This window comes from Glycine max, chromosome 6 (genome assembly GCF_000004515.6).
Source record: "Glycine max cultivar Williams 82 chromosome 6, Glycine_max_v4.0, whole genome shotgun sequence".
Taxonomy (NCBI): Eukaryota; Viridiplantae; Streptophyta; class Magnoliopsida; order Fabales; family Fabaceae; genus Glycine; species Glycine max.
In genome coordinates this window covers 7,838,673-7,861,588 of record NC_038242.2, presented here as the reverse complement: position 1 = coordinate 7,861,588, position 22,916 = coordinate 7,838,673, and the positions used below count along the sequence as shown (strand labels likewise).

Here is a 22,916-nt window from a genome sequence, read left to right as displayed (position 1 = left end):
ATAATTTTGCAATCCTTTCTCATTCTTGCATATTCTCATAAAAGTACACAATCTTCTTATCTGATTTCCAACACATAAGTTAGCCATACAATGGATCCAAAGATCGATTTTTATATGCTTTTGGATAAAGTCATAGATGAAGAACTTGAAGACAACACCGACAAAGAACTCATATGGTTGATACTTCAGAATCAACAACAAGTTGACAACAACTACTCAGCATAGAGAAAGAAAAAAAAATGGTGAATTAGAATCGTGAGGAAGGACAAGATCGATTGTCCAATAACTATTTCTCACCAAATTCTATATATACAGATACTCAATCCCAAAAAAGGTTTCACATGCAAATGCATTTGTTTCTTCAAGTTGTGGAGGCCCTCAACAATCATGACGAGTATTCCCAAATGATGGTAAATGCAACGCGTAGAAACGACCTATCACCATTGCAGAAGTGCACTGCTGCTATTTGTATATTGACTTATGGCTCACCAACTGATAGTGTGGACGAGTATATTTGGATTGCCGAAACCACTATAATGGAATGCTTACAGATATTTGTATTAGGTATTTGTGCAATATTTGGGGATGAGTATCTAAGGAGGCCAAATGACGAAGACACTAGAAGACTACTACAAATGGGAGTGACATGTGATTTTTGAGGCATGTTAGGTTCTATTGACTGTATGCACTAAAAATGGAAAAATTGTCCAGTTGCGTGGAAAGATCAATTTTGCCGTGGTGATCATGATAATCCAACAATTATTCTTAAAGTCGTGACATCACAAGATTTGTGGATTTGACGTGTATTTTTTGGCACTGCATGTTCAAATAATGACATTAATGTGTTAAATACATCTAATGTGTTTGATGAAGTTTTGTCATGATGTACACCTGCAGTGCAATACACAGTGAATGAAACCCAATACGACATTGAGCACTATCTAACATATGACATTTATCCATATTTTGTTACATTTGTGAATATCATCTCTATGTCACAAGGAGAAAAGAGAAAATTATATGTAAAATGACAAAAATCAACAATAAATGATGTAGAACGTGCATTTGGAGTGCTCTAATCTTGATTTGTAATTATATTAGGTCCATCGCATTTCTGGGATGCTCATACAACAAAGAATATAATTTGTGTCTATATCATATTGCATAATATGATTGTCTAGGACAAATGATACAAGTATCAAAACCATATTGATTATGATAGTGAAGGTAATGACATGTCGACAAACGAAGTATCTTCGAGTGCTTACTCCAATTTCATATCAACATATTGCCAAAGTAAAACAAATGTTCATCACAGAGAAAAACACTATTAACTCCTGGCAGATTTGGTTGAACATAGTTAGGAACATTTTGAAAAAGAGTGAATAGACAATTTAGTCCCTGAGATTGTAACCACTTTGCATATTAGTCCCTGACTTAAATTTTAATTCATAATAGTCCCTAACTTTACATAAGTTTTGCAAAATAGTCCCTGTCGTTAATTTCGCAGGTGACGGCGTTAGTGAGGTGTATAGGTGGCAATTCAGTGCCACGTAGATTGTCCAACGTGGCACTGAGGTCTGCATCTATAAATTCTCTCTCACATGCAAGGTTGCTTCTTCTTCCCCAAAAAAATTAGGGTTTACAAAGCTGCTGGTTGCTTCTTCTTCTTCCCACGCTGAGTTGCTTCTTCTTCTTCTACTCTGAGGCTCAGTCCCTGCTGCTTGTTCACTTGATTTGTCCATGTCTGCAAGTGGCAGTTGTTGTGCATTTTCTGGTAGTTTCATTCGGCAATGCCACCATGGAAGACGTGCAGCTATTCGAACTGCAAGAACAAGGAGAAACCCAGGAAGGTTATTCTATACTTGTGCATTACCCCAAACAGACCCAGATAACTGTCAATTTTTTCAATGGGTTGAAGAAGAAAACCAACTTTGTAATTCGTCTTCTGTCTCAAGAGAAACAATGGTAGTGGCTGATTTGAGGCTACAAATTGAAGCTTTGCAGAAGAAAATGAGAAATTTAACAAACATTGTGTTGTTAGGTTTTTCATTTTTAATTGTAATGTTAGTTTTAGGGGGAATGTACTTTAGGTAAAATGTGTAATAGCAGTTTTTGATATTGTAATTGTTGTTTTGCTGAAGAATTTGTAGTAGGAAGTAGCTTTTGTAGTGTAATAGCAGCTTTTGTTGCTACTGTCAATTGTTGTTTTGCTGAAGAATTTGTAATAGGAAGTAGCTTTTGTAGTGTAATAGCAGCTTTTGTTGCTAGTGTCAATTATCCATTTCAATTAAATATAATTTGTTGGTGAAATTTGTTGCTGAAATTTGCAGTTTATTAAATATAATTTAATAAAAGAAAGAGAATTAGGTAATAAGAAGCAACTCATAATGTATGTTGGGATGGATTGTACTACTCCAACTCCAAATCCAACACAGTGTATAATTTATAAAAGAAAGAGAAGAAACATGACTTTAGATCAATTTCACATAATATTTGACATCCCAAAGCATGGTAGTTAGAAGCAATTGTTCAGTAGGCCATAATGTTTACATCATTTCACATGCCAGTGAAGCTTTCAAAATATACAACTACACATCCTAATATCAAAATGCAACAAAAAATGCTTCTTCAGTTTTCTTCATCAGCAACCTTCAAAATGCGCAACAAAAAATGGGTCTTCAGCAACCTTCAAAATGCAACAAAAAATGGTTCTTCAGTTTTCTGCATCATCTTTATCAGCAACCTTCCTTTTTTTGGCTCTTGTTATGGCTAGCTTATTCCTTGCTATTGGTGGAACAATAGTTGCAGGGACCTCCATGTCACTATCTTGTGACAAATGAGGCTGAGATAAATTAATCTCCACCGGATCTTGTTGAACATGAGCAGCAGCTTCTTCAGCCTCATTCAAAGCTTGTTCATCTTGAGATAATAGGTGGTCATCCTCATTTGAAGTTGATGGTGCAACATATTTCTTTGGCCTAACAGGAACTCCAATATTTTTACAGCTTCTAATGTTATGATTGGTTTGGCCACACCTTCCACATGTAAACTCAGCCAATTTCCTCTTTAGCTTATGTCCTGTGACATTGTCCTCATCTACAGATCTCCTTCTATTTTTCTTTGGCCTTCCTCTTTGGACCTTTTTATGTGGTGGAACAGGGTGTGTATACTGTGTCTGGGCCCAATATTGTGGTCCTTGGACTGGTTCAATAAAATGCTGGTATGTCTTATTATAAGCTTCTATTGACAGCCACTCATGACACATGTCCTCAGGCTTCCCTCCTTTGTGAGTTATTGTTGCAATGGCATGTCGGCATGGCATCCCTACATCAAAGTTGTAAAATCAGCACACATGTAGGTTAGGAATGAAAAAAAACTATAAAAAACACAACCTGTTAGTTGCCATACTCCACAAGTGCATGTCCATTCACCTAAATTGACCTCAACTTTATTCCCCCACATGTGGACCTCATATCTCAGGCCCATGTTATCACCACACCAAATGGGAGTCCATTGATTAGCAAAATGGAATTCTTTTTCTAGTCTTTTATACTGCACTGGACATAATGGTCCAGGTTTTCCAGAAAGTTTAACCTTGCGGGCAGCCATGGTTCTCATGATATAACTTCTAATTTCTTCAAGCATTGTGATAATAGGCTTGCATCTATACTGCAGAATTCTGGAATTGAATACCTCACAAGTGTTGTTGCATATATTGTCCACCTTGGGTGTTGTACTGAAGTGGGCTTTTGTCCATGCTTGTTTGGGCCATTTATTCAAATACTCCCAAGCCTGGCAGTTGATTGTCTTCAAATGGGCCATATGGCCTTCAAACTCAGCAACAGTAGTGGATTTTGCACATTGCCACACAATTCCTTTAAGTTCCTTGCTTTTCCATTGCTTTGTAAAATTTTTCCAAAGATGCAAGACACAAAATCTATGAGGTGCACCAGGCATGACTTCCTGTAAAGCTGGAATAAGTCCCTGAAAAATTGCAGCAAAGTAGTAAATACTTCTGGACTAGTCCCTAACTTATGTCATTAACTTCAATTAAATACCTAACTTATGATAACAATTGCAAATCACACCATGTCATACCTTTTGCATGTCTGACATGAAATTCCACCCATTCTGTATGTAATCCCCAAGATCTTCATGCAACAAAGTTAAAAACCATTTCCAATTGTCTTTGTTCTCAATGTCCACAACAGCATAAGCAATAACATAGATGTGGTTATTGCCATCAAGCCCAACAGCAGAGAGCAAGTTTCCTCCAAATGCACTCTTTAGGAAACATCCATCTAGACCTATGAATGGTCTACATCCAGCAACAAACCCCTTCTTACAGCCAGCAAGACAAATATATAGCCTCTGAAATTGTGGTGGACCTTCTGGACTTGGCACTGTGTTGATCTTAACTGTTGATCTAGGATTGCTCCTCAACAATTCATGTGCATAATCAAATACTTTGGCATATTGTTTCCTCTCATTCCCTTCCACTAATTGCTTTGCTTCTTTCATGGCTCTCCACATCTTTGTAACTTCAATGTGCACTCCAAACTCTTGCTTGAAATATTCCAAAGCTTCAACACATTTAAGGGTTGGCTGCATTCTGAGTTTGCCCTCAAGTTTACTGACCACCCACTGTCTATTTGCTTGTTTGTTGTTAACTTCTCTGCAGCAATTATGGTTATGCTTAAATGTCTTTATCTGAAAAGAGTTTCTAACTTCATTCTTTGCACAATAGATTTCCCAATCACAAAATGCCTTCTTGCATTTTGCTCTAGCCCTCTGTTTATCATTCTTCTTCCACTTGAACTCCCTGCCCATCAATATGCTATACTCCCTCAAGGCAGATTTAAATTCATCTAGAGTACCAAACTCCATCCCTAATTCCAACTTCTGTTCACCAACTCCACTACTTTGACTATATTGAGGATAAACTTCAACATCCTCATCTTCATCATCACTACTAATGGGGATATTAAGCTCCTCTGAATGATAACCATCTGTCTCAACTTCAGCTTCAACTTCATTCAACATACAAGAGAAATTTATAAACCACTCAGCATCTATCTCATCACTGTCAACTTCCTTTTCCTCCTCACTATCAGCAACATCTCTCTCTTCACCATCAGCATCTCTCTCCTCACCAGCTTCAGCATCCCTCTGCTCACTACCATCTCTTTGCTCACCAGCATCAGTATCCCTCTGCTCACTACCATCTGTTTGCTCACCAGCATCAGTATCCCTCTGCTCACCACCATCCCTCTGCTTACCAGCATCCATCTGCTCACCAGCATCTGTCTGCTCTCCAGCACCAACATCTGCATCAATGGTCATAAAGTAAAAATTAATCATATTAATTAATTATGGTAACCATGTCGGACCAAGTACAAATGAATTAAAACTTACCTTCCTCATGGCCAGCAACAGGTACATCATCTAAATCATCCTCATTCTCAACAGCTTTTCGAATTGGATCACATTCCAAGTACAACATTTGTGGGACTTCTTCTAAAATTGGATCTACTTCATGATGAAAATAAACATTTATCTCATTCTCATTTTCAAAAGCATCCCTAACTAAGTGTAATATATCTCCATCAGTTGTACAACTCCTTAACCCATGATTAAAATCTAAGTCCTTATCAATCAACCAAAAACATTCTCCTATATTACTATACTTCTTACAAGCTTTCACCAGATCATATAAGATAAATGCATTCAGGCAATCTGCAGATATATCCTCCCAAACGTCAAATTCTCCGCCTATATATTCAACCTTTCCATCACTGGCACGTGGAGTGAATCTTCCTCCATGGTGCAATACTAAAGTTATATTGTCATTCATTCTACACAATCAGAAACCGCAAACATGGTCAGATATTAGGAAATAAAAAAACCTACCTCAAAAAGCGCGAAGACATTGACATTGTCAAAAACCGCGAAGACACAATCAAAAACCAAAAACATTGTCATCTATAAAAATAGAGCATCATAAACGAAAATAATAAACGATCATAAACCTCCCTACGAAGCGCGAAGACAATGCCACAGATGAAACCCCTCGAACATGTAAAACCCCAAATCAAACCACCAAAACAATGCAAACGAATTGAATGAAACCACCAACCTGACAAAAAGCGCGAACCCTCAATCACGAGAATGCAGGGGAGGGAAGAGCAACAGTGAAAGGGAAAATGGGTTTACTTCATTTTTGATTTCTTTTAAACCTAATTTTTCAATTCAGTCCTTGCCTTGCCACATAATATTGCTGACTTGGACTCAAACCTGCCACATTGGATGCTTACATTTGCCAAATAGACATTTGACTAACGGAGGAAATTAGATTTTAACAGCAGGGACTTATTTGCATAACGGAGGTAAAGTTAGGGACTATTATGAATTAAAATTTAAGTCAGGGACTAATATGCAAAGTGGTTACAATCTCAGGGACTAAATTGCCTATTCACTCTTTTGAAAAATAAAATAATGAAAATTAATTTTATGTGATGTCATGTATTTTTTGTTATTATGTTTTTTCTTCAATGTCATTATATTTAATTATTTAAAAGTATGAGTTTAATTATTTAATAATTCAAAATTTGAATTAATTATTTTTCTTTCAATCATAATTAAGTGAAAAATAAAGAAAATAGAAAAATATAAGTTTAATTATTTAATAATTCAAAATTTGAATTAATTATTTTATTTCAATCATAATTAAATAAAAATAAAAAAATATAAAAGTATAAGTTTAATTATTTAATAATTTAAAATTTTGATTTGAGTATTTTATTTTAATGATAATTAAATGAAAATAAAAATATAAAAAATATAATTTTTTTACTATTACAACAAAAATGTTTAAATTTTTAACAATAACATAAAATACTTTAAAAGACTACAAAAGATTATTTAAGAATCACACTTAATAAATTCTCATACGCTCTAATGTAAACCCGGAGTGTTTCGAAACTAGAATCCGCGTCGTCCGTCCATCAGCCGTGCGATGGCGAGCCGCTTCCTCTCCGCCGGAATCAGACGGTACGCCCACCCCTTTTTCTCTCTCCGCTTTCTCATTATCAACCTAATCAACTTCGCAATTTTTGCTTCACCAGTTTTGTGTTCGGTGCACGAACTCTGTGTAGCTCCGAAGCTTCTCGCGCTTCTGCGTTCCCTATGCCGTTCGCGCGAAAATTCAAATTCTCTAAGCAGAGCCCATTGCCGGCGCTTCAAAATTGGGTGGACCAAGGCAACGATGTTTCACCCTTCCAGCTAAGAAGCATCGCCAGAACCCTCGTCAAATCGAAACGCTACCACCACGCCCTCGAGGTTCGATTTTCTTCTGCTCTATCTATTTTTCTTCCTACTTTGCCCTCACTATTGGGATCCAATTTTCCCGAGAAGTAAATGCTTGTCTAAAATTAAGAAATTGCCTATGTAAGTAAGACACTGATGCATACATTGGTGAGTTGCATCAAGATGACGAGGAGGAGGAGGAAGAAGAGTTGCGAGAAATTCAAAATAGAAAAATAGTCGTGATATCATGGTAATGTTGTGGGATCAAAAGTATTCAGGTCGATGATTGAAACTATGGTACATGCCTAAAGGCTCCATGCTACCATGAAGCCGAATTGAAAGTTTCGCTCCTTAAAAAGGAAATGGAGCGTGCAAAGGAAATGTTAAACAGTCATAGATAAGAATGGTCAAAATTTGGATGTTCAATTAAGGTTATGTCTTAAAGTTTATGTACTTTTATAGTTTTTGCATTAATATGAATGCAGTATTGTGGCTTCTATTTTTGGCAGTGACCACTCTGCAATCCACTGTACCATTAGTGTTTATGGGGTCCGCCACTCTTCCCTAGTTTCAAGGATTGACTACTTAAGACATGTCATAGCATACAGTTGCTGATAATGGGTTCTTTCAATCTCTGACGTGCATGTCATTGCAATGCAATTCATAGGTTTTAATTTGTTAATTATTCTTTTACACAGGTATTTGAATGGATAAAAAACCAGAAGAATTTCCATATGATCCCAGCTGATCATGCTATGAAATTGGAGTTAATCATTGAAAATCATGGTCTAATGGAAGCTGAAGAATATTTTATGAATCTACCGGACTCAGCTGCAAAGAAGGCTGCATGTCTCATACTTTTACGTGGCTATGTAAGAGATAGGGACACTAGTAAAGCCGAGACTTTCATGCTGAAGCTCTATGAACTGGGGCTAGTGGTGAGCCCTCACCCTTTTAATGAGATGATGAAACTATATCTAGTAACATGTGAGTACAGGAAGGTACCCCTTGTTATCCAGCAAATGAAGCGAAATAAAATACCCTGCAATGTTCTGTCCTACAACCTTTGGATGAATGCTTGTAGTGAGGAAGAAGGATATGTGGTTGCAGCAGTGGAGACAGTTTTCAGACAAATGCTAAATGACAGGAATGTTGAAGTGGGATGGGGCAGTCTTGCTACATTAGCCAATGCTTATAAGAAAGCAGGACAATCTAAGAAGGCCATTCTGGTTCTCAAAGATGCTGAAAAGAAACTATCAACTTGTAACCGTCTTGGTCACTTCTTCCTCATAACACTATATGCTTCTTTGAAGGATAAGGAAGGAGTCTTGCGGTTATGGGAAGCTAGTAAGGCAGTTCGTGGAAGAATCAGTTGTGCCAACTACATTTGTATACTAACATGCTTGGTGAAGCTTGGGGACATTGTACAAGCCAAGAGAATCTTCTTAGAATGGGAATCTAATTGTCAGAAGTACGATATCAGAGTCTCTAATGTTCTTTTGGGTGCATATGTCCGGAATGGATTAATGGAAGAAGCTGAATCATTACATCTTCACACATTGCAGAAGGGTGGTTGTCCAAACTATAAGACGTTGGAAATTCTTATGGAAGGATATGTGAATTGGCAAAAAATGGATGAGGCTATTATTACCATGAAAAGAGCTTTGGCTATGATGAAAGATTGCCATTGGAGGCCGCCGCATGGAATTGTGTTAGCCATTGCAGAGTATTTGGAGAAAGATGGGAATCTTGAATATGCAGACAAGTATATTACAGATATCCATAATTTAGGTCTTGTTAGTTTATCATTGTATAAAGTATTGCTTAGAATGCACCTTTCTGCCAACAAACCACCTTTCCATATCCTTAAAATGATGGATGAAGATAAAGTTGAGATTGATAACGAGACACTTTCCATTCTTAAAGCTTTCACTGAGTAGGTAACGTCAAATCCATTAAGTTTTCCTGATTGCTTATTGCAAGATGTGCAGTTTTCCCCTGTAAGAATAATTCTTGTTTTGTGGATGTGTTCAAGCTGAAGTGTTTAGAGGTGAAGCAGTAACCTGGAACTCAATTTTATTCTTAGGTAATTCTCTTGGCTTTCTTATAACCTGGAACTCAATTTCATTGTTAGGTAATTCCTTCTTTTATGGCATAGGGGAATTGGTTGGTTCTGCTTGACAAAAGACTTCTATGTATAACACTATAACTTCACTATTTGCACTATTTGTTTGAAGAGTTTGGAGAACTTTATTTGGTTTTACCTTATATTTCAAACAAAATAACTCATCATTCATTCTAGATTGCGAGATGAATACTGATTCAGAATATGGAGTGGAGTTTAACGGAAAAAGAAAGAAAGAAAACTTAATGAATATCCTCCCCCAACTCCAGATCAATGGGTATCCAAGGAAGTACAAGAATTATATAAATAAATGGTGTTTTCTCCAGTAATTCAAGTCCCTGGTTTCTCCCACCCAAAATTGACTACCTTCCCTCACATTCTCTATGTAATCTATAGCAGGCTAACTAATTAACTACTCTTGCAGCTTTCTTAACATGACCAGCTATTAACTAACAATGCCTTACTAGTGTGGCTGGCTCACTTGTTTCCGGTAGGTTTTTTAATGGTTTTTTTTTCCACTGAATTTTAAACGGGGTAATTCCTACTTGTTTCCTGTAGATTTTTTCTTGGAAAATTTCAATTCTTTCATCTTGTATGTACGTGTTTAGGTTAAAACAAGTGGAGCACAAACAGTAACGGGAATCAACCGGTGCTGAAAGATTTTGTGGGATCTGAATCAGAAGATTTTCAGTCCAACCCATAAGTTTCATCAATTCATTAATCAGTTCCAGCATATTGGTAAATATCATTGAACATTGTTTCCTTGGTTTAAACATAAAGAGAGCATCATATAATGGTCGTGTAAATATATTACAATGGTCAACGGCAATGTCTTTCAAACTACTATTACAGGCGAGTAATTTCTTCCCTTCAATATTACAAGAAACGATAATTTCCTTGCAGTTCATGATAGGTCGTTGGCCATGAGCTCAGGTACGTGTCTATTTATGGCAATACTTTTATTGTTGTATCATACACACATATCAAGCATTAACTAAGCATCACATATTGCATGATATGGGTGAGGCAAAGCCTTTCAAGTGGATGAAGATGTCAAGAGCTTGTGGAAGGCCTTGTTGTGGTTAAGCAGTTTGTCACGAGGCGACATGCATTCGTTGATAACAGGAAGCTCAAGAAAATTATCGAACCAAGCATCAAGCTTAGCCATCAACTCTTCATTAATGAGGTTTACGCCCACAATTTCCTCCACTATTCGTACCCAGTATCCAAGCCAACCAATAGCAATATCAGATTCTCTCTAGCTTCTTGTGCTGCCTTCTTTTGTTCCTCCCCTCCTTTGGAAAAGGTAGCCATAACAGCTGGCACACACAGAATAAGAAAAGGTCGAGTGTTAGTTACTTGTGTTCAATAAAGCACTTAATAACATGCTGTGTTCTAATTTTTTACTACCTTTTCATCAACGAATTCGGACCAGAATCGCATTGGCCTTTTCATAGGGATCATGTGGAAGAAGGGAGGGATCTTGCTTCCAGGTCTCATCAATATACTCAAGAATCACTAGTGATTCTGCCAGGGGCTTACCGTCATGCACGAGAGCCGGTAGCTTCTTGTGGACAGGGTTATACTGTAGGAGCATGGCACTCTTGTTGCCGAGATCTTCCACATATTGGTACTGAATCCCTTTTAGTTCAAGAACCCACTTGACCCTGAGGACAAAAGGACTACCCCAGAATTAAAAACCAAACACTTGCACAGTTCTCTCATTCTCGTGGCTTATACTTGCACACGCGTTGAAGGATCTTCTGTTGATCTGAGGGGAAAAAAAGTCATCCCAATGAGCCTGAAATAGTCAAATGTTCTAATCGTAAACGGAAAGTAGATATTTTGAATAAAAGACGGACTAAGGATCCAATCATGTAGGTGCAATAATGAAAAATAAAACAATAGAATGCAAATAAAAAGGAGAAAAAAAGATTATATATTGAAAATATAAAAAGTTTTATATATTTATTTAGTTTTAACTCATCATGATAAATTTCTTAATTTTTAAAATAATTATTTTAAATTAATTCAAATGATTAAATGATAATATAAAATTATTTTACATTATCATTGTATAAACATTAAATTCAATAAAAAATAATAAAAAAAGTGTATGATAATAATAATAAAAATAATGGTGTGTAATATTGTCATATGATATTATATTACTGAAATATTAAAAAATATGAAAATAAATGTTTAAATAGGTACTTGATTCTCATATCTTAGTCCTTGACATTCTATCTTGTATCATCAGTAGATTGAGCTTATACTCATTGTGAATTTTAAGAATAGTTCAGGACACGAGTTAAAGATCAGGTACTCTTTCTTGATTAAGCATGGACTTGATGAAAACCTCATAATTCAATTTTAAATTTCTAGATTGGTTGTTTCCTTTCTTTTTTTAGAGAAAAAATTATACATTTAATTTATTTAATTTTTTTATCAGTAAGAATTAAATATATTATAAGAAAATTTATAACATTTACAGGTTATATTCAATCAAACTGACTTAATTTTTGTTTTTACTTTTTATTTAATGAATTGAGTTTCATTAAATATGATGATATGATATGATTAGAATGATATAATGATTAATTTTTCAAATCCTAAAAGATCCAAATTTTCAAATTAGGTATCATAAATTAATGTTAATTTTTTCTCTTTGTATTTTTTCATTTAATTATTATGTACTCGCGATAAATTTAGTACAGATACTAATGTTAATTTCACAAGCAGAATATGAATACGTGGGCATGGAATGGTGAAAAGACAGAAAAATGCAAGAAAGCATTCGAGGTGAGTCAACAATGGCTATGACGCACATGAATGCCCGTGCCTGTCAGCTGTTGAGTTACGTGTCGAATGGACCCCTTTTTATTGTTTGTCGGTTTGCAATAACAAAAACACCCACACGCCACGTGAGCCAACCAAAATACCAAAGAAAAGAAAATCTACGACGGAAGCAGTCCCATCAAACTTACTATGGACGCGCCCACCGCATAAAATCCCCAACCAACTTAAAATTAGGTCCCAGAAAACGCAACACACAAGAAAAGATACCAAACATGATCAAGATACTGTAATTCTTACTCTTATTCACCGATTTCCCCCAAATCTTCCATCCAAGAATTTTAGGGTTTTCTCTTCCAGATTTCCCCCAATCTTCTCCGCCTCTCTTCCTTTTCCTTTACATTTCTCTCTGATTGAAACGCCACACCCATTTGAGAGGATCTTTTTTCTAGAGGTTCGTTTTTTCGCGCTAATTTTTTCCACTTCTTGTCTAATTATTATTGTTTGTAATTAGTAAGCCCCGCTTTATCATTGAGGGAATGTTGTTAGTTCTCGCGCGGAACCAAAAAGTTTCTGGTTTTTCTCTTCCTGATTCTGGTGGCGGGGGAACGAGGGTTTTCCCTTTTTCCCCCTTCCATTTCTGCGTTGCCCTATAATGATGGCGGTGTTCTTTTGAAATTGGATGTGGATAATATTTATATATTGGATGGGTTTTCGATGATTATTGATGTTCTCTATATTGATTGTAGAAGCCAACCCAAAGTGTGTTTTCATGGGGTTGTTGTGATCTTGAGAAATTTGAGAGTGGTGGTAGTTTGTTAATGTTATGAGGAAGAAAAGGAAAGGAAGCAAAACTGATGGGTCTGCGGATCTGGCTGTTATTTTGGCTCCTAATCATGGCTCTGCTTCGTCGAATTTGAAGTCCCATTACTCGCTGGAAGATTGTTGTAGGCTGAAGAAGAGGTGTTGTAAGGAGGAGGATGCTGACACTGAGCCGGCTACTTCCTTTACGAGGAGGCTTGCTGGCATTGCTACTGCCCCACCTTGTGGGACGTCGTCTTTGATCACGCCGGGGAGAGGGCTCAAGAGGAAGATAGGTTGCATTGATGTTGCTACCCAGATGGGCAGGAAGAAGAAGATCGAGGATGATTATGTTTCTGGGGAGACAATCGGGCAAGGCAAGTTCGGGTCTGTTTGGTTGTGTAGGTCAAAGGTTAGTGGAGCTGAATATGCGTGTAAGACCCTGAAGAAAGGGGAGGAGACGGTTCATCGAGAGGTTGAGATCATGCAACACTTATCCGGACATTCTGGGGTTGTTACACTGCAAGCTGTTTATGAGGAAGCTGAATGCTTTCATCTTGTGATGGAACTGTGCTCTGGTGGTCGGCTCATCGATGGGATGGTTAAGGATGGTCTGTATTCGGAACAGCGGGTTGCTAATGTACTCAAGGAAGTGATGTTGGTCATCAAGTATTGTCATGACATGGGAGTTGTGCACAGAGATATCAAACCCGAGAATATTCTCCTCACTGCATCCGGAAAAATAAAGCTTGCAGATTTCGGCTTGGCCATGAGAATTTCCGAAGGTAAGTGGCCGTGAAACCTGTACGGATATTTTTTTTCTCTCTGTATGTATTTAACTTTGATTGAATCATTGCTGTCCCACCTGCCTTTTGTAAAAAATTGTCCAGTTCAGTAGCTATCAATAAAATAAATGTGTATGGCTTAGGAAGATATGCTAATATTTCTACGTTATGTTCATTTCAGTTTCCATGTATTTGTATTTTGGGATTTCTTGTGGCATCTTTCTAATAAAAAAATGAAGGAATTCATCATGATGAGCTTTCAACTTAAGACTAAGAGTCATGAATTTTGAAAGTGATTGCATTTTGAGTAGGAACAGGTCGGTCAGGTTCGGGCCAAAAAACTCAGTCTGACCAAACCTTATGTGTTGCTACTTGAGTTCCAAAACCGACCGAAGTACGATTTCGGTTTGAGTGGGTTATTTCTTGGTTCGGTTTGATGCAAACCTGTAAATACCAACTTCTGAAATAGAAAGCCGGAAGAAGAAAAAAAAGAGAAATTAAGACTTTAAAGAACAAATATGGTTTTGAGGATTGAAATTGCAGATCTCGCTCAGATCGTGTGCGTGTGAGGCCCTTCATGACAGCGCTCAAGGATTCATTGTTGGGCCTCTTTTTCTAGCGTCAAAGACGATGAAGCAGCTCCCACGAGGTTGATGAGGTTGGTGCTAAGTCGCTGTCAAGGAGACGTGAGAGTAGTGGTGTTGTTGGTTTGTGCAGAGAAGAGGATGATAGGGTAGATAGGTGGAGAGGGCAAGAGCGGCGCTGCTATTGGTGGGTGGTGCAGAGGAGAGGATGAGAGGCTGAGTGAGAGGGCGAGAACGGCACAGCCCTGATAGGGGCAGTGCAGATGAGGATTTGTTTTTGTGTTAAGGTTTCTAAAGTGAGTGAGTTTTGTGATTGAAGAATATGGGCCAGGGCCACTGGTGTGTGCTAAGAGTGTGCAATTAAATGGGCCTCAAGTCCTCAACTAATTAAATGGGTCTCAAGTCCTCAACTAATTAAATGGGTCTGTCTTATACATAAGGCATATAGACTAATATTCACGGTTAGGTTTGGTTGCTGATGGTGGTAAAATTCTCTCTGAACCCAACCATGCTAAACCAGGTGAACCTGAATGTATGACCCGATACACCCACCAAACTGTCCGAACCCAAGTGAAACACACTTTTGTTTTTTACGGTTTTGGTCCGGGTCAGGTAATCTTGTTCACCCCTAATTTTGAGGTAGGGCCATATTGTATGCATTTTATTATAAAAAATTGCATATATCAATTTGCATTTGACATTTATTTTTCTGTCAGGTTCCATACTTCACACAATTATACATCAGACAATATATTCATTAAAGCATTGTCTTATTAACTAAAAATCTGTTCTCTCAGGTCAGAACTTGACTGGTTTGGCAGGAAGCCCTGCCTATGTTGCCCCAGAAGTATTGTTAGGCAGATACTCTGAGAAGGTGGATATATGGAGTGCTGGAGTGCTCCTGCATGCTCTGTTGGTTGGCAGTCTTCCATTTCAAGGAGATTCATTGGAAGCAGTTTTTGAGGCTATTAAGACTGTCAAATTAGATTTCCAAAATGGAATGTGGAAATCAATATCTAAACCTGCACAAGACCTTATTGGGAGAATGCTGACAAGGGATATTTCAGCAAGGATATCAGCTGAAGAAGTACTTAGTAAGTTCATGATATATTATGAAAGTATTGTAGGTTGCCTGTTTTATCTTTCTTGCTCCCTCCATGATGAATGCACCATAACTCTGTCTCTCCCCCACAGGTTATTTCATTTAAGTAATCAAAACTTAGAATATATCCAAGTTTTCTTCAAATTTATCTCTGCTATAACAATGACTTTAAGTAAATAGATGTGCTAGTTACTTGATTTCAACAAGCTTTGTTCGTTAGTCTTTGGCAGCTGTTAAATGGTTATGCCCTTCTGTACTTGTTATTTATCTTTTATGTTTTGGTAGGATGGTGAATATACTAATCCTCATATACTTTGTTTCATTACATGTTCCCCTTATATACTAATTTTCAAGTGTGTCTAATATTTTCTAGACAGAAAAGTGAGAACGCTTTCAATGTTTGAAATAGTTTTAAGTTGTTTGCTTTGTATGTTCTATTAACCTCATGGTTCAATTTCAGGGCATCCATGGATATTGTTCTACACGGCAAATACATTGAAAATGCTGCCCATCAAAACAAAATTGAAGAACCAAATTGGTGCCACATGCCAACAGCTTGTTGCTGTAAGGGAACCAAGGTTAGGAGGAAATAGGATAGATAATTACTCACTTAGCGAGGGTTCGTCCTCTGAAAGTTGCTATTCAGATGATCAGGATGAATGTGTGTTGATTGATGTGCTTGCCTCTGCAATTTCACACGTGAGGATATCTGAACCAAAGAGGAGCAGGGTGTGTGGTCCCACAGGCCCGATAGTTCAACAAGGTTCATCTAACATGAAGCCTAACAACCTCTGTAAAGCATTTTGACCTACTGACAGGCTGACACCACTTATACCACTATCTTGACGATTCTTGCTGGGATTATAGAATTTACTTTCCTCAGCACATTACATAGTGGGCAAAAGTGAATTTTACATGCTGACTCCTATGGTAGGTTGGCCTGGGTGCCGCGGCTTCCTCTCCAAGTTCCTTTATAGTGTGACATCTAATTGCAATATTTTTTTGTCCCTTTGCTTAATAACCTAATAATGATTAACTGAAATAATTGTACAGCATTTGTAAATAGAATGGTAATGTATCATTTTCTTGCTATCTCTGGTTTGTGCAAATTGAATATTTTATGCTTTCAACATTATGTGAACCACTGAACCAGTGAGCATGTATATGTTCTTGGGAAAAGCATAGCTCATCCCACGAAACTGCTAGTCCTTCCCAGTGCAAGCAACATGTGTAGTTATTATTAGTTAATAATGGTTGACTAGGGCAATTTATATTTCAAGTCTGCATTCAATACTCCCTCTTTTTCCCCCTTCATACTCCAATGCATGGCTGGAGTAAACTCTAAACTTGGTCCCTGAATTGGGTAAGTGTTTTTTTAGTTAGTGGATTTAACGAAACGAAAAAATAGTCCTTAATAGTCCGTAAATTTATAATTCGTCATTCAAGTCATTGTTCTAGATAAGTATTTTCTGTTAAATTTAGCGTAGCATCTTATGTGTACTTATTGTCCACGCATGCAAGGACAATTTTCCAGTTTTTAAGACCAAATATGAAAAGTTGTAAACTTTTTTTAGTACTTGAATCCTTGTAATTTATTATACTCTAATATAACTTCATTTCTTCTTTGTAAAATGTTGCATCTTCAAAGTCATCTTTAAAGTAGCTCAGAAATTTTAGGGTCCTATGTTAGTTCTGAAATTTAAAACTTATATGTACAAGAGAACTTCTACAAACTAGATATTTTTTTTTCTAAACTAAAATCAGAAACACAGATTATCATTCCATGGATTTCAAAGTCAAACTTATTTATTTCTATATCATAAATAGTAGTTTTCAGAAATTTGAATCCTTGCGGTTTTTTTCAAGAATAAAGAGCGGCTTCGGGCCTACTTTTATTTTTACTTATTACTTGATCAAATAATGATTTTGGCACAAATTGTTGCTAATTATGATATTTTTCATTAAATTATATTTTACATCCTGCACGTGTTTAGAAGCATAGGTTTCTTCATGTTTCATTTAAACAATTGGAGTCTTGAAATGAATTCAATTTTTTACACCCTAATTTATTTTATACGATAATCTACAATCCCTCAAGATGTATTTTGCTCATGATACTAAAGAAAAAATCTTATGAAATATCTAAGTTTTACTATAATTTGGTGGTGTGGGTTTATTTGAATTTTTTTATTTTTTTAAAAGATTATTGATATTTATTTTAGACAAAAATGTTGGACGTGATATCTTGTTTATTTCAAACCAAGAAAAAAACATAAATAGCATGTTTGAGAACACATTTTAGATCCACGTAACAGAAGATTTTCGCAGAAGTTATTTGTAAATTGTAATAGCTTTGAGTAGACATGAATCCAGTGCATATGCGGAAAGTGCACGAAGCAGTAGCAAATTTTGTATATCTCCTAATAAATATTAAACAAGTTCTACCTATTTATTATCTAATTGTACAAAATTAAACAGTACTTAAAAATAACCTTGCCTTCTAAAAATTTTACATAAAGATTCATTTTCATCAAATTTACTTTTAGCATGCACAATTCAGTACATGTTAGGAAATCCGGTGCACAATGTCTTTTCAAGCAAAATTCATTCTGCCAAAGGATCAGAACTTGTGTTTTTACTTTTATCTATTGGATCAGTATCTATTGGATCAGTATTGGAACACACATCACAACAATTTCAACTACAAATCAAACATGCATTCACTCAACAACAAAAACAAACCAGATAATTTCACCATTTTGAGGCTTTTAATCCACAAACAGATGATAATCTATGGTGCCATTTACTGAATAAAGTTCAAGGATTTTATTAACTACTACAGACGTTCACATGATATTTTTAAGAGAAAAGAGGCTTTTGCAATCTATTAAACAAGCAATTATCCTGTCTATTACACAAAACTACTGCTTCGACCAAGACACGTAACTTTGAAGTCGAAGAATTTTTAACTGTAAACTGCAACAGTAAGTGTAGCTTTTCTGTACAAGATTAGGCATCATAATGAGTCAACCGAAAAAAGCTTTGAATAAAATCTTTCAACTACGAGCCATCATTTTCTGGACATCTTTGACCAGAAGTATACTATAAAGAAACAGACTAATGCAAAAGCAATCACATGAACAATATTGTTGGAACCATTTTTGACGATGCTCTTGTTCAATCTTCTTAAGTTATTCTTGACCCCAGCTTGAGCTTGTATCATTACCATTTGCTGTATTGGAAGAACAACCAAAATATTAATAAGATACTTGAATAATTTCTTGCCAAAAAGGAGATGTGCCAATGACTGATCAATTACTACAAAAAAACATACAACAAAAACAAGCCAAAAGATTTTTCCTCTTTACTTATTTTTTAAAAGCAGAAAATCCCACTAATGATGAATATTATAACATATTGAATGAAGTTCTCATCAATTTAATTGTCTTTAGATGCAAAACCATTAAGTATTGCTTATAATTTTCCTTTTTCCATCCATCGGTTATCTTAATGCAACTCAACCCAAAGATAATCCCTTGCAACTGCCAAAGTAATAAGGATCCACTGACAGATGGTCAAGAAATTCATCTAGAAATATTGATGGTGTTTCTTTGTTACAAGGAATTTTGTTCTGAACCAACCTGAATCCCATTAAGGGTCCATTTTGAGGTATGGACATCGGAGTGTTTGTCGGTGGCCACCATCTCCATCGTCCTTTTACAACATCCTCACCACTATTTAACAATGGTGGGACTTCCAGACTGACCTCCGCTCCACTCACCCAACCAACATTCAACGTTTTTCCAGAACAGAATTGTTTTGGTTTTTTTAGGTCAAAGGTTCAAAATACAGTAGCAGCATTAATAGTTTTCCATTTTAAGTCTTATGATTTCAACATTAACCTTCAGGAATTTCAAAATTTCAAGGAATTTGAAATGGTTAGAATTTGAATTGTTTTGATTTTAATTTCCTTCATTTTTCAAATGTTTTGTTTGGATAAATCAATTCAAATTTCTTCCATTTTAAATTCTGTTTAGATAGGGCAATTCAATTTCCTCCATATGCAAAATTTCAATTTTATATTTTAAATAGATGAAATTTTAATATTAAACTTTATAAAAAATAAACACAATTTAATTTTGAAATATTAATTACAAAATATTTTCAATTTTTAATAATTTATAAATACAAAATATTAATAATTTTAACTAGGGTTCTTTTGTCTGTCCATAACCAGTGATGTTTTTAAACCGACATCAACCAAGACTATTTTTCGGTCGACATCAAATAGGATTTTTTTTTATCAAAGTATGCCGAAAATATTTGTCGACTGACATCAGTCAGAACTATTTTTTTGCTAATGATGGTTGAGTTTATTTTCTAGTCGATGTTGGCTAGGTTTTTTTACCAACGTTGACTAGGGTTTGTTTGGTCAACACCAATTAGGGTCTTTTCGAACGACATTGACCAAGACTATTTTTAGCCAACGTCGGCCTAAAAAAAACAGGCGTTGACAAAAAAATCTACCCAATATCGATTAAAAAATAGCTTGGTTGATGTCAATCAATAGAACCTATCTGATGTCGACTAAAAAACATCATTGGTCAACGTTGACCGAAAAATCCCTAGTCGAAGTTGGCTAAAAAATAGTCTTGACCAATGTTGGACAAAAAACCCTATCTAACATCGGTTATAAAATAACCTTGACTGATGTTGGCTAAAAAATAGTTCTGACCAATGTTGACCGAAAAAACTCTAATGGATGTTGACTATAAGAACCTAGTCGATGTCACCTAAAAATAGTTATGCCCAATGTCGGTCAAAAATACTTAGTTGGTGTTAGCAAAAAAAATCCTAGTCAACATCAACAAAAAAATCTAGCTAATGTGATTAAGAAATAACTCTAGATGATGTCAGCCAGAAAATCCTAGTTGATGTCAACAAAAAAATCTTAATCGATGTCGGCTAAAAAAATCTAATTGACATAAGCCAAAACACCCTAGCTAACATTGGTTAAAAAATAACCCTAGTCGATATTGGTTAAAAAATAGTTTTGACTGATGTTGGCTGGAAAAACCTAACTGATGTTGGCTGAAAAACCCTAACAGGTGTCTACTCAAAAGTTAGTCATGACTGATGTCAATAAAAAAAAATCTAGCCAACGTCGACCAAAAAAATCATTGGTCAACATCAACTGAAAAAACTTGGATGACAACAACCAAAAAAATCCTTAGCTGATGTTAGCAAAAATTTTCCATGACTGACGTCAATGAGAAAATAACTCTTAACCAACATCATCTAAAAAAAATCTTAGCCGATTCGGCAAAAAATAGCTTTGGTTGACATCATACAAAAAAAATCTGATCGAAAAAATCTCAACCAACATCAATGAAAAACAACTTATGTCGATATCGACCGTAAAAACTTTGGTCACCCGTAGTTGTGAGTGTTAATCGAGAAAGAGTCGCGAGCAAGAAAGTGAGTTAGAGTGAACATCTCAAAAAAAAAAGAATTTCAAATTCTATATTTTTTTAGAAAATTTGAAATCTCATTGTTTTAATCAATCAAAATGATTCATAAAAATACCAAAAATTAAATCTCATTTCAAATGTTCTATTCAAACAAGCTATTTTATCATGAATCATTTTAAATTCCTTGAAAATAAATTTTTCTGTTAAATTGTTTCATCCAAACACACTATAAAAGAAATTTTTTATTTATTTTGAAACCTTTCCTGCCACAAACACACCTAGCATTTCAACTTTCAATATCCATAGAAATTAAAATTTCAAAAGCAAATCCATTTTGCCTGAATCATAAAAGCATGCAACTCTGGGCACTATGCACTATCCTTCTTTCTCAGCCAAAATTTGAAACAGGCAAAAATAAACGAATAAATAAATAAAAATAACAAAAACTATGCGAAATATAGGTGATCCAAGAAATTACGTACCACTTGTTCCAGAAAATCTCTTTGAAACTTGACTTCTGAACCTATCTCTTCAGCAACCTGCGGCAGAAATGTATGAATTTGTATTGTACGAGGACATTACGAATCAAAAGAAAGGCACAGAAAAAAAATAGTGAAATACATTTTTCAATTTTTTAACTTGGCCACGAAGACCGGTGATTTCGTCGTCGAAGTCGATGCCGGGATCGATGTGCAATTGGATTTCATCGGAGGATGCAACGGGTCGAGTGCTAAGCCCCTCTCTGCAATTCACGCAAGAAATTGAATTGAACAAGAGAAAGGGAAAGAGAGAGTAAAAAACAAACAAACCTGGATCGATAAGGGGCGGCATCGCCGTAGAAGGAGGTGCCTTTGTGCGAATGGGAAGACATTGAAATGGAAAATGGAAACCCTTGGAATTGAATTTCACAAAATGGGGAAAAATGAGTTCCACACAATTTTCATTTCAACTTGAAAGCCAACGTTTCGTGAACGCATTCAATTAATTGCAAATTGCAAGTTACAATTTTGTCCCAATACATGCTCTCATTTACAGAAATCATACGCTGGTTTAATTCTAAAATATAAAAATTAATAAATAAATCTATAAAATATAGTATTTTTTATTTTATTCTTTTAAAGTTTTTATTTTATTTTAGTGCTTGGTCTCAATAAACAACGCGTTAAATGTCAACGTTAGCACCCATTGAAAAATAACTTGTGTTTTTTCTTTGATCCTTAATGGGTGTTTTTATTTTAGTATGTTATCAACTTCCTTAATGATAAATTAAAAAAAATATTCCTTATTGGTTAGAATTAGGTTTTCATATAATTGTGTTATTTACATGTCAAGACCTAAGAGTTTGTTTAGAGTTGTTTGTAAGGAGAGGAAGTAATCCATGCATTTATTGGTTATTGAAAAAATTAAGGAGATATTGAGTGTTAAAGCTTATCAAAGTATAATTTATCTAAAAGGAAAATTATAACTCAAGATCAGGAATTACTTTAAAAAATAAAAATGGATATTATAAATCAGGATACCATAGATTGGTATTTGTTATACTTATTTATTATTATTATATAGATGTTAATGTATTAGGGGTCAATCTCACGGATTGAAATCATCATTCTCTAAAGTTGTCCCATTTCCTATCCCACTAATCATATTATGCCACGTATATTAAAATTTTCATTTCATATTCTCCATTTTAAAGAAGTTATTGTGTTGTAAGTCAAAAAATCAAAGTGTTGTTGTAATAGTTTCCCGTGCTTGCACCATTGTCTCTCTACCAAAAGCTCTCCTCTATGGTCATGCATCTAACATCGATTTTCCTGTTGGAGGTCCATTCCATGTTCTTCTCCGATTCCATTTTCCCCCTTCACTTTGTTCTTTGATCATCATTGTAACTCTTTATCTTGTTGTCACTGTCTATTCAAACGATGTTGTTATCGATCTACTTCCTTA

The 22,916-nt window shown here is 35.6% G+C and overlaps 4 protein-coding genes across 13 annotated transcripts; 2 read left to right on the top strand and 2 right to left on the bottom strand.

Annotated features, from left to right (window-relative positions):
* Positions 1-2,716: 2,716 nt before the first annotated feature.
* On the bottom strand, positions 2,717-6,474 carry LOC102663519 (uncharacterized). The gene is made up of 5 exons (XM_006582433.4): positions 6,140-6,474; positions 5,419-5,858; positions 4,102-5,330; positions 3,396-3,987; positions 2,717-3,327 (listed from the first exon to the last, which is right to left on the bottom strand). Exons 2-5 carry the CDS (start codon positions 5,855-5,857, stop codon positions 2,717-2,719), a joined length of 2,871 nt encoding a protein of 956 aa, XP_006582496.1. The 5' UTR covers position 5,858; positions 6,140-6,474.
* A 459-nt stretch (positions 6,475-6,933) lies between these two features.
* On the top strand, positions 6,934-11,349 carry LOC100803685 (pentatricopeptide repeat-containing protein At5g27460). Of its 7 annotated transcripts, none has more exons than XR_005891970.1 (6): positions 6,934-7,053; positions 7,128-7,341; positions 8,007-9,248; positions 9,350-9,394; positions 9,858-9,923; positions 10,042-11,349. XR_005891970.1 is itself a non-coding variant. In XM_041016378.1 (5 exons), the coding sequence occupies exons 1-3, from the start codon at positions 7,019-7,021 to the stop codon at positions 9,246-9,248; spliced, it is 1,491 nt and encodes a 496-aa protein (XP_040872312.1). In that variant the 5' UTR covers positions 6,934-7,018; the 3' UTR covers positions 9,350-9,394; positions 10,042-11,349. The 7 variants fall into 7 exon arrangements, 2 of the variants coding, with proteins under 2 accessions (XP_040872312.1, XP_040872311.1); XR_005891971.1 differs by having other exon boundaries at positions 9,611-9,923; XR_003267357.2 differs by having other exon boundaries at positions 9,344-9,394.
* Positions 11,350-12,200: 851 nt separating this feature from the next.
* On the top strand, positions 12,201-16,593 carry LOC100788327 (serine/threonine-protein kinase PEPKR2). Of its 3 annotated transcripts, none has more exons than XM_006581459.4 (4): positions 12,201-12,683; positions 12,982-13,815; positions 15,197-15,493; positions 15,962-16,593. In XM_006581459.4, the coding sequence occupies exons 2-4, from the start codon at positions 13,056-13,058 to the stop codon at positions 16,306-16,308; spliced, it is 1,404 nt and encodes a 467-aa protein (XP_006581522.1). In that variant the 5' UTR covers positions 12,201-12,683; positions 12,982-13,055; the 3' UTR covers positions 16,309-16,593. The 3 variants fall into 3 exon arrangements, with proteins under 3 accessions (XP_006581522.1, XP_040872313.1, XP_003526564.1); XM_003526516.4 differs by having other exon boundaries at positions 12,202-12,683; positions 12,979-13,815; XM_041016379.1 differs by having other exon boundaries at positions 12,201-13,815.
* Positions 16,594-18,357: 1,764 nt separating this feature from the next.
* Positions 18,358-21,994, bottom strand: LOC100787783 (bet1-like protein At4g14600). 2 transcript variants are annotated; one of them, XM_003526515.3, is made up of 4 exons: positions 21,782-21,994; positions 21,594-21,714; positions 21,455-21,511; positions 18,358-18,733 (listed from the first exon to the last, which is right to left on the bottom strand). In XM_003526515.3, exons 1-4 carry the CDS (start codon positions 21,841-21,843, stop codon positions 18,572-18,574), a joined length of 402 nt encoding a protein of 133 aa, XP_003526563.1. In that variant the 5' UTR covers positions 21,844-21,994; the 3' UTR covers positions 18,358-18,571. The 2 variants fall into 2 exon arrangements, with proteins under 2 accessions (XP_003526563.1, XP_006581520.1); XM_006581457.4 differs by having other exon boundaries at positions 21,594-21,992.
* Between the last annotated feature and the right edge of the window lie 922 nt (positions 21,995-22,916).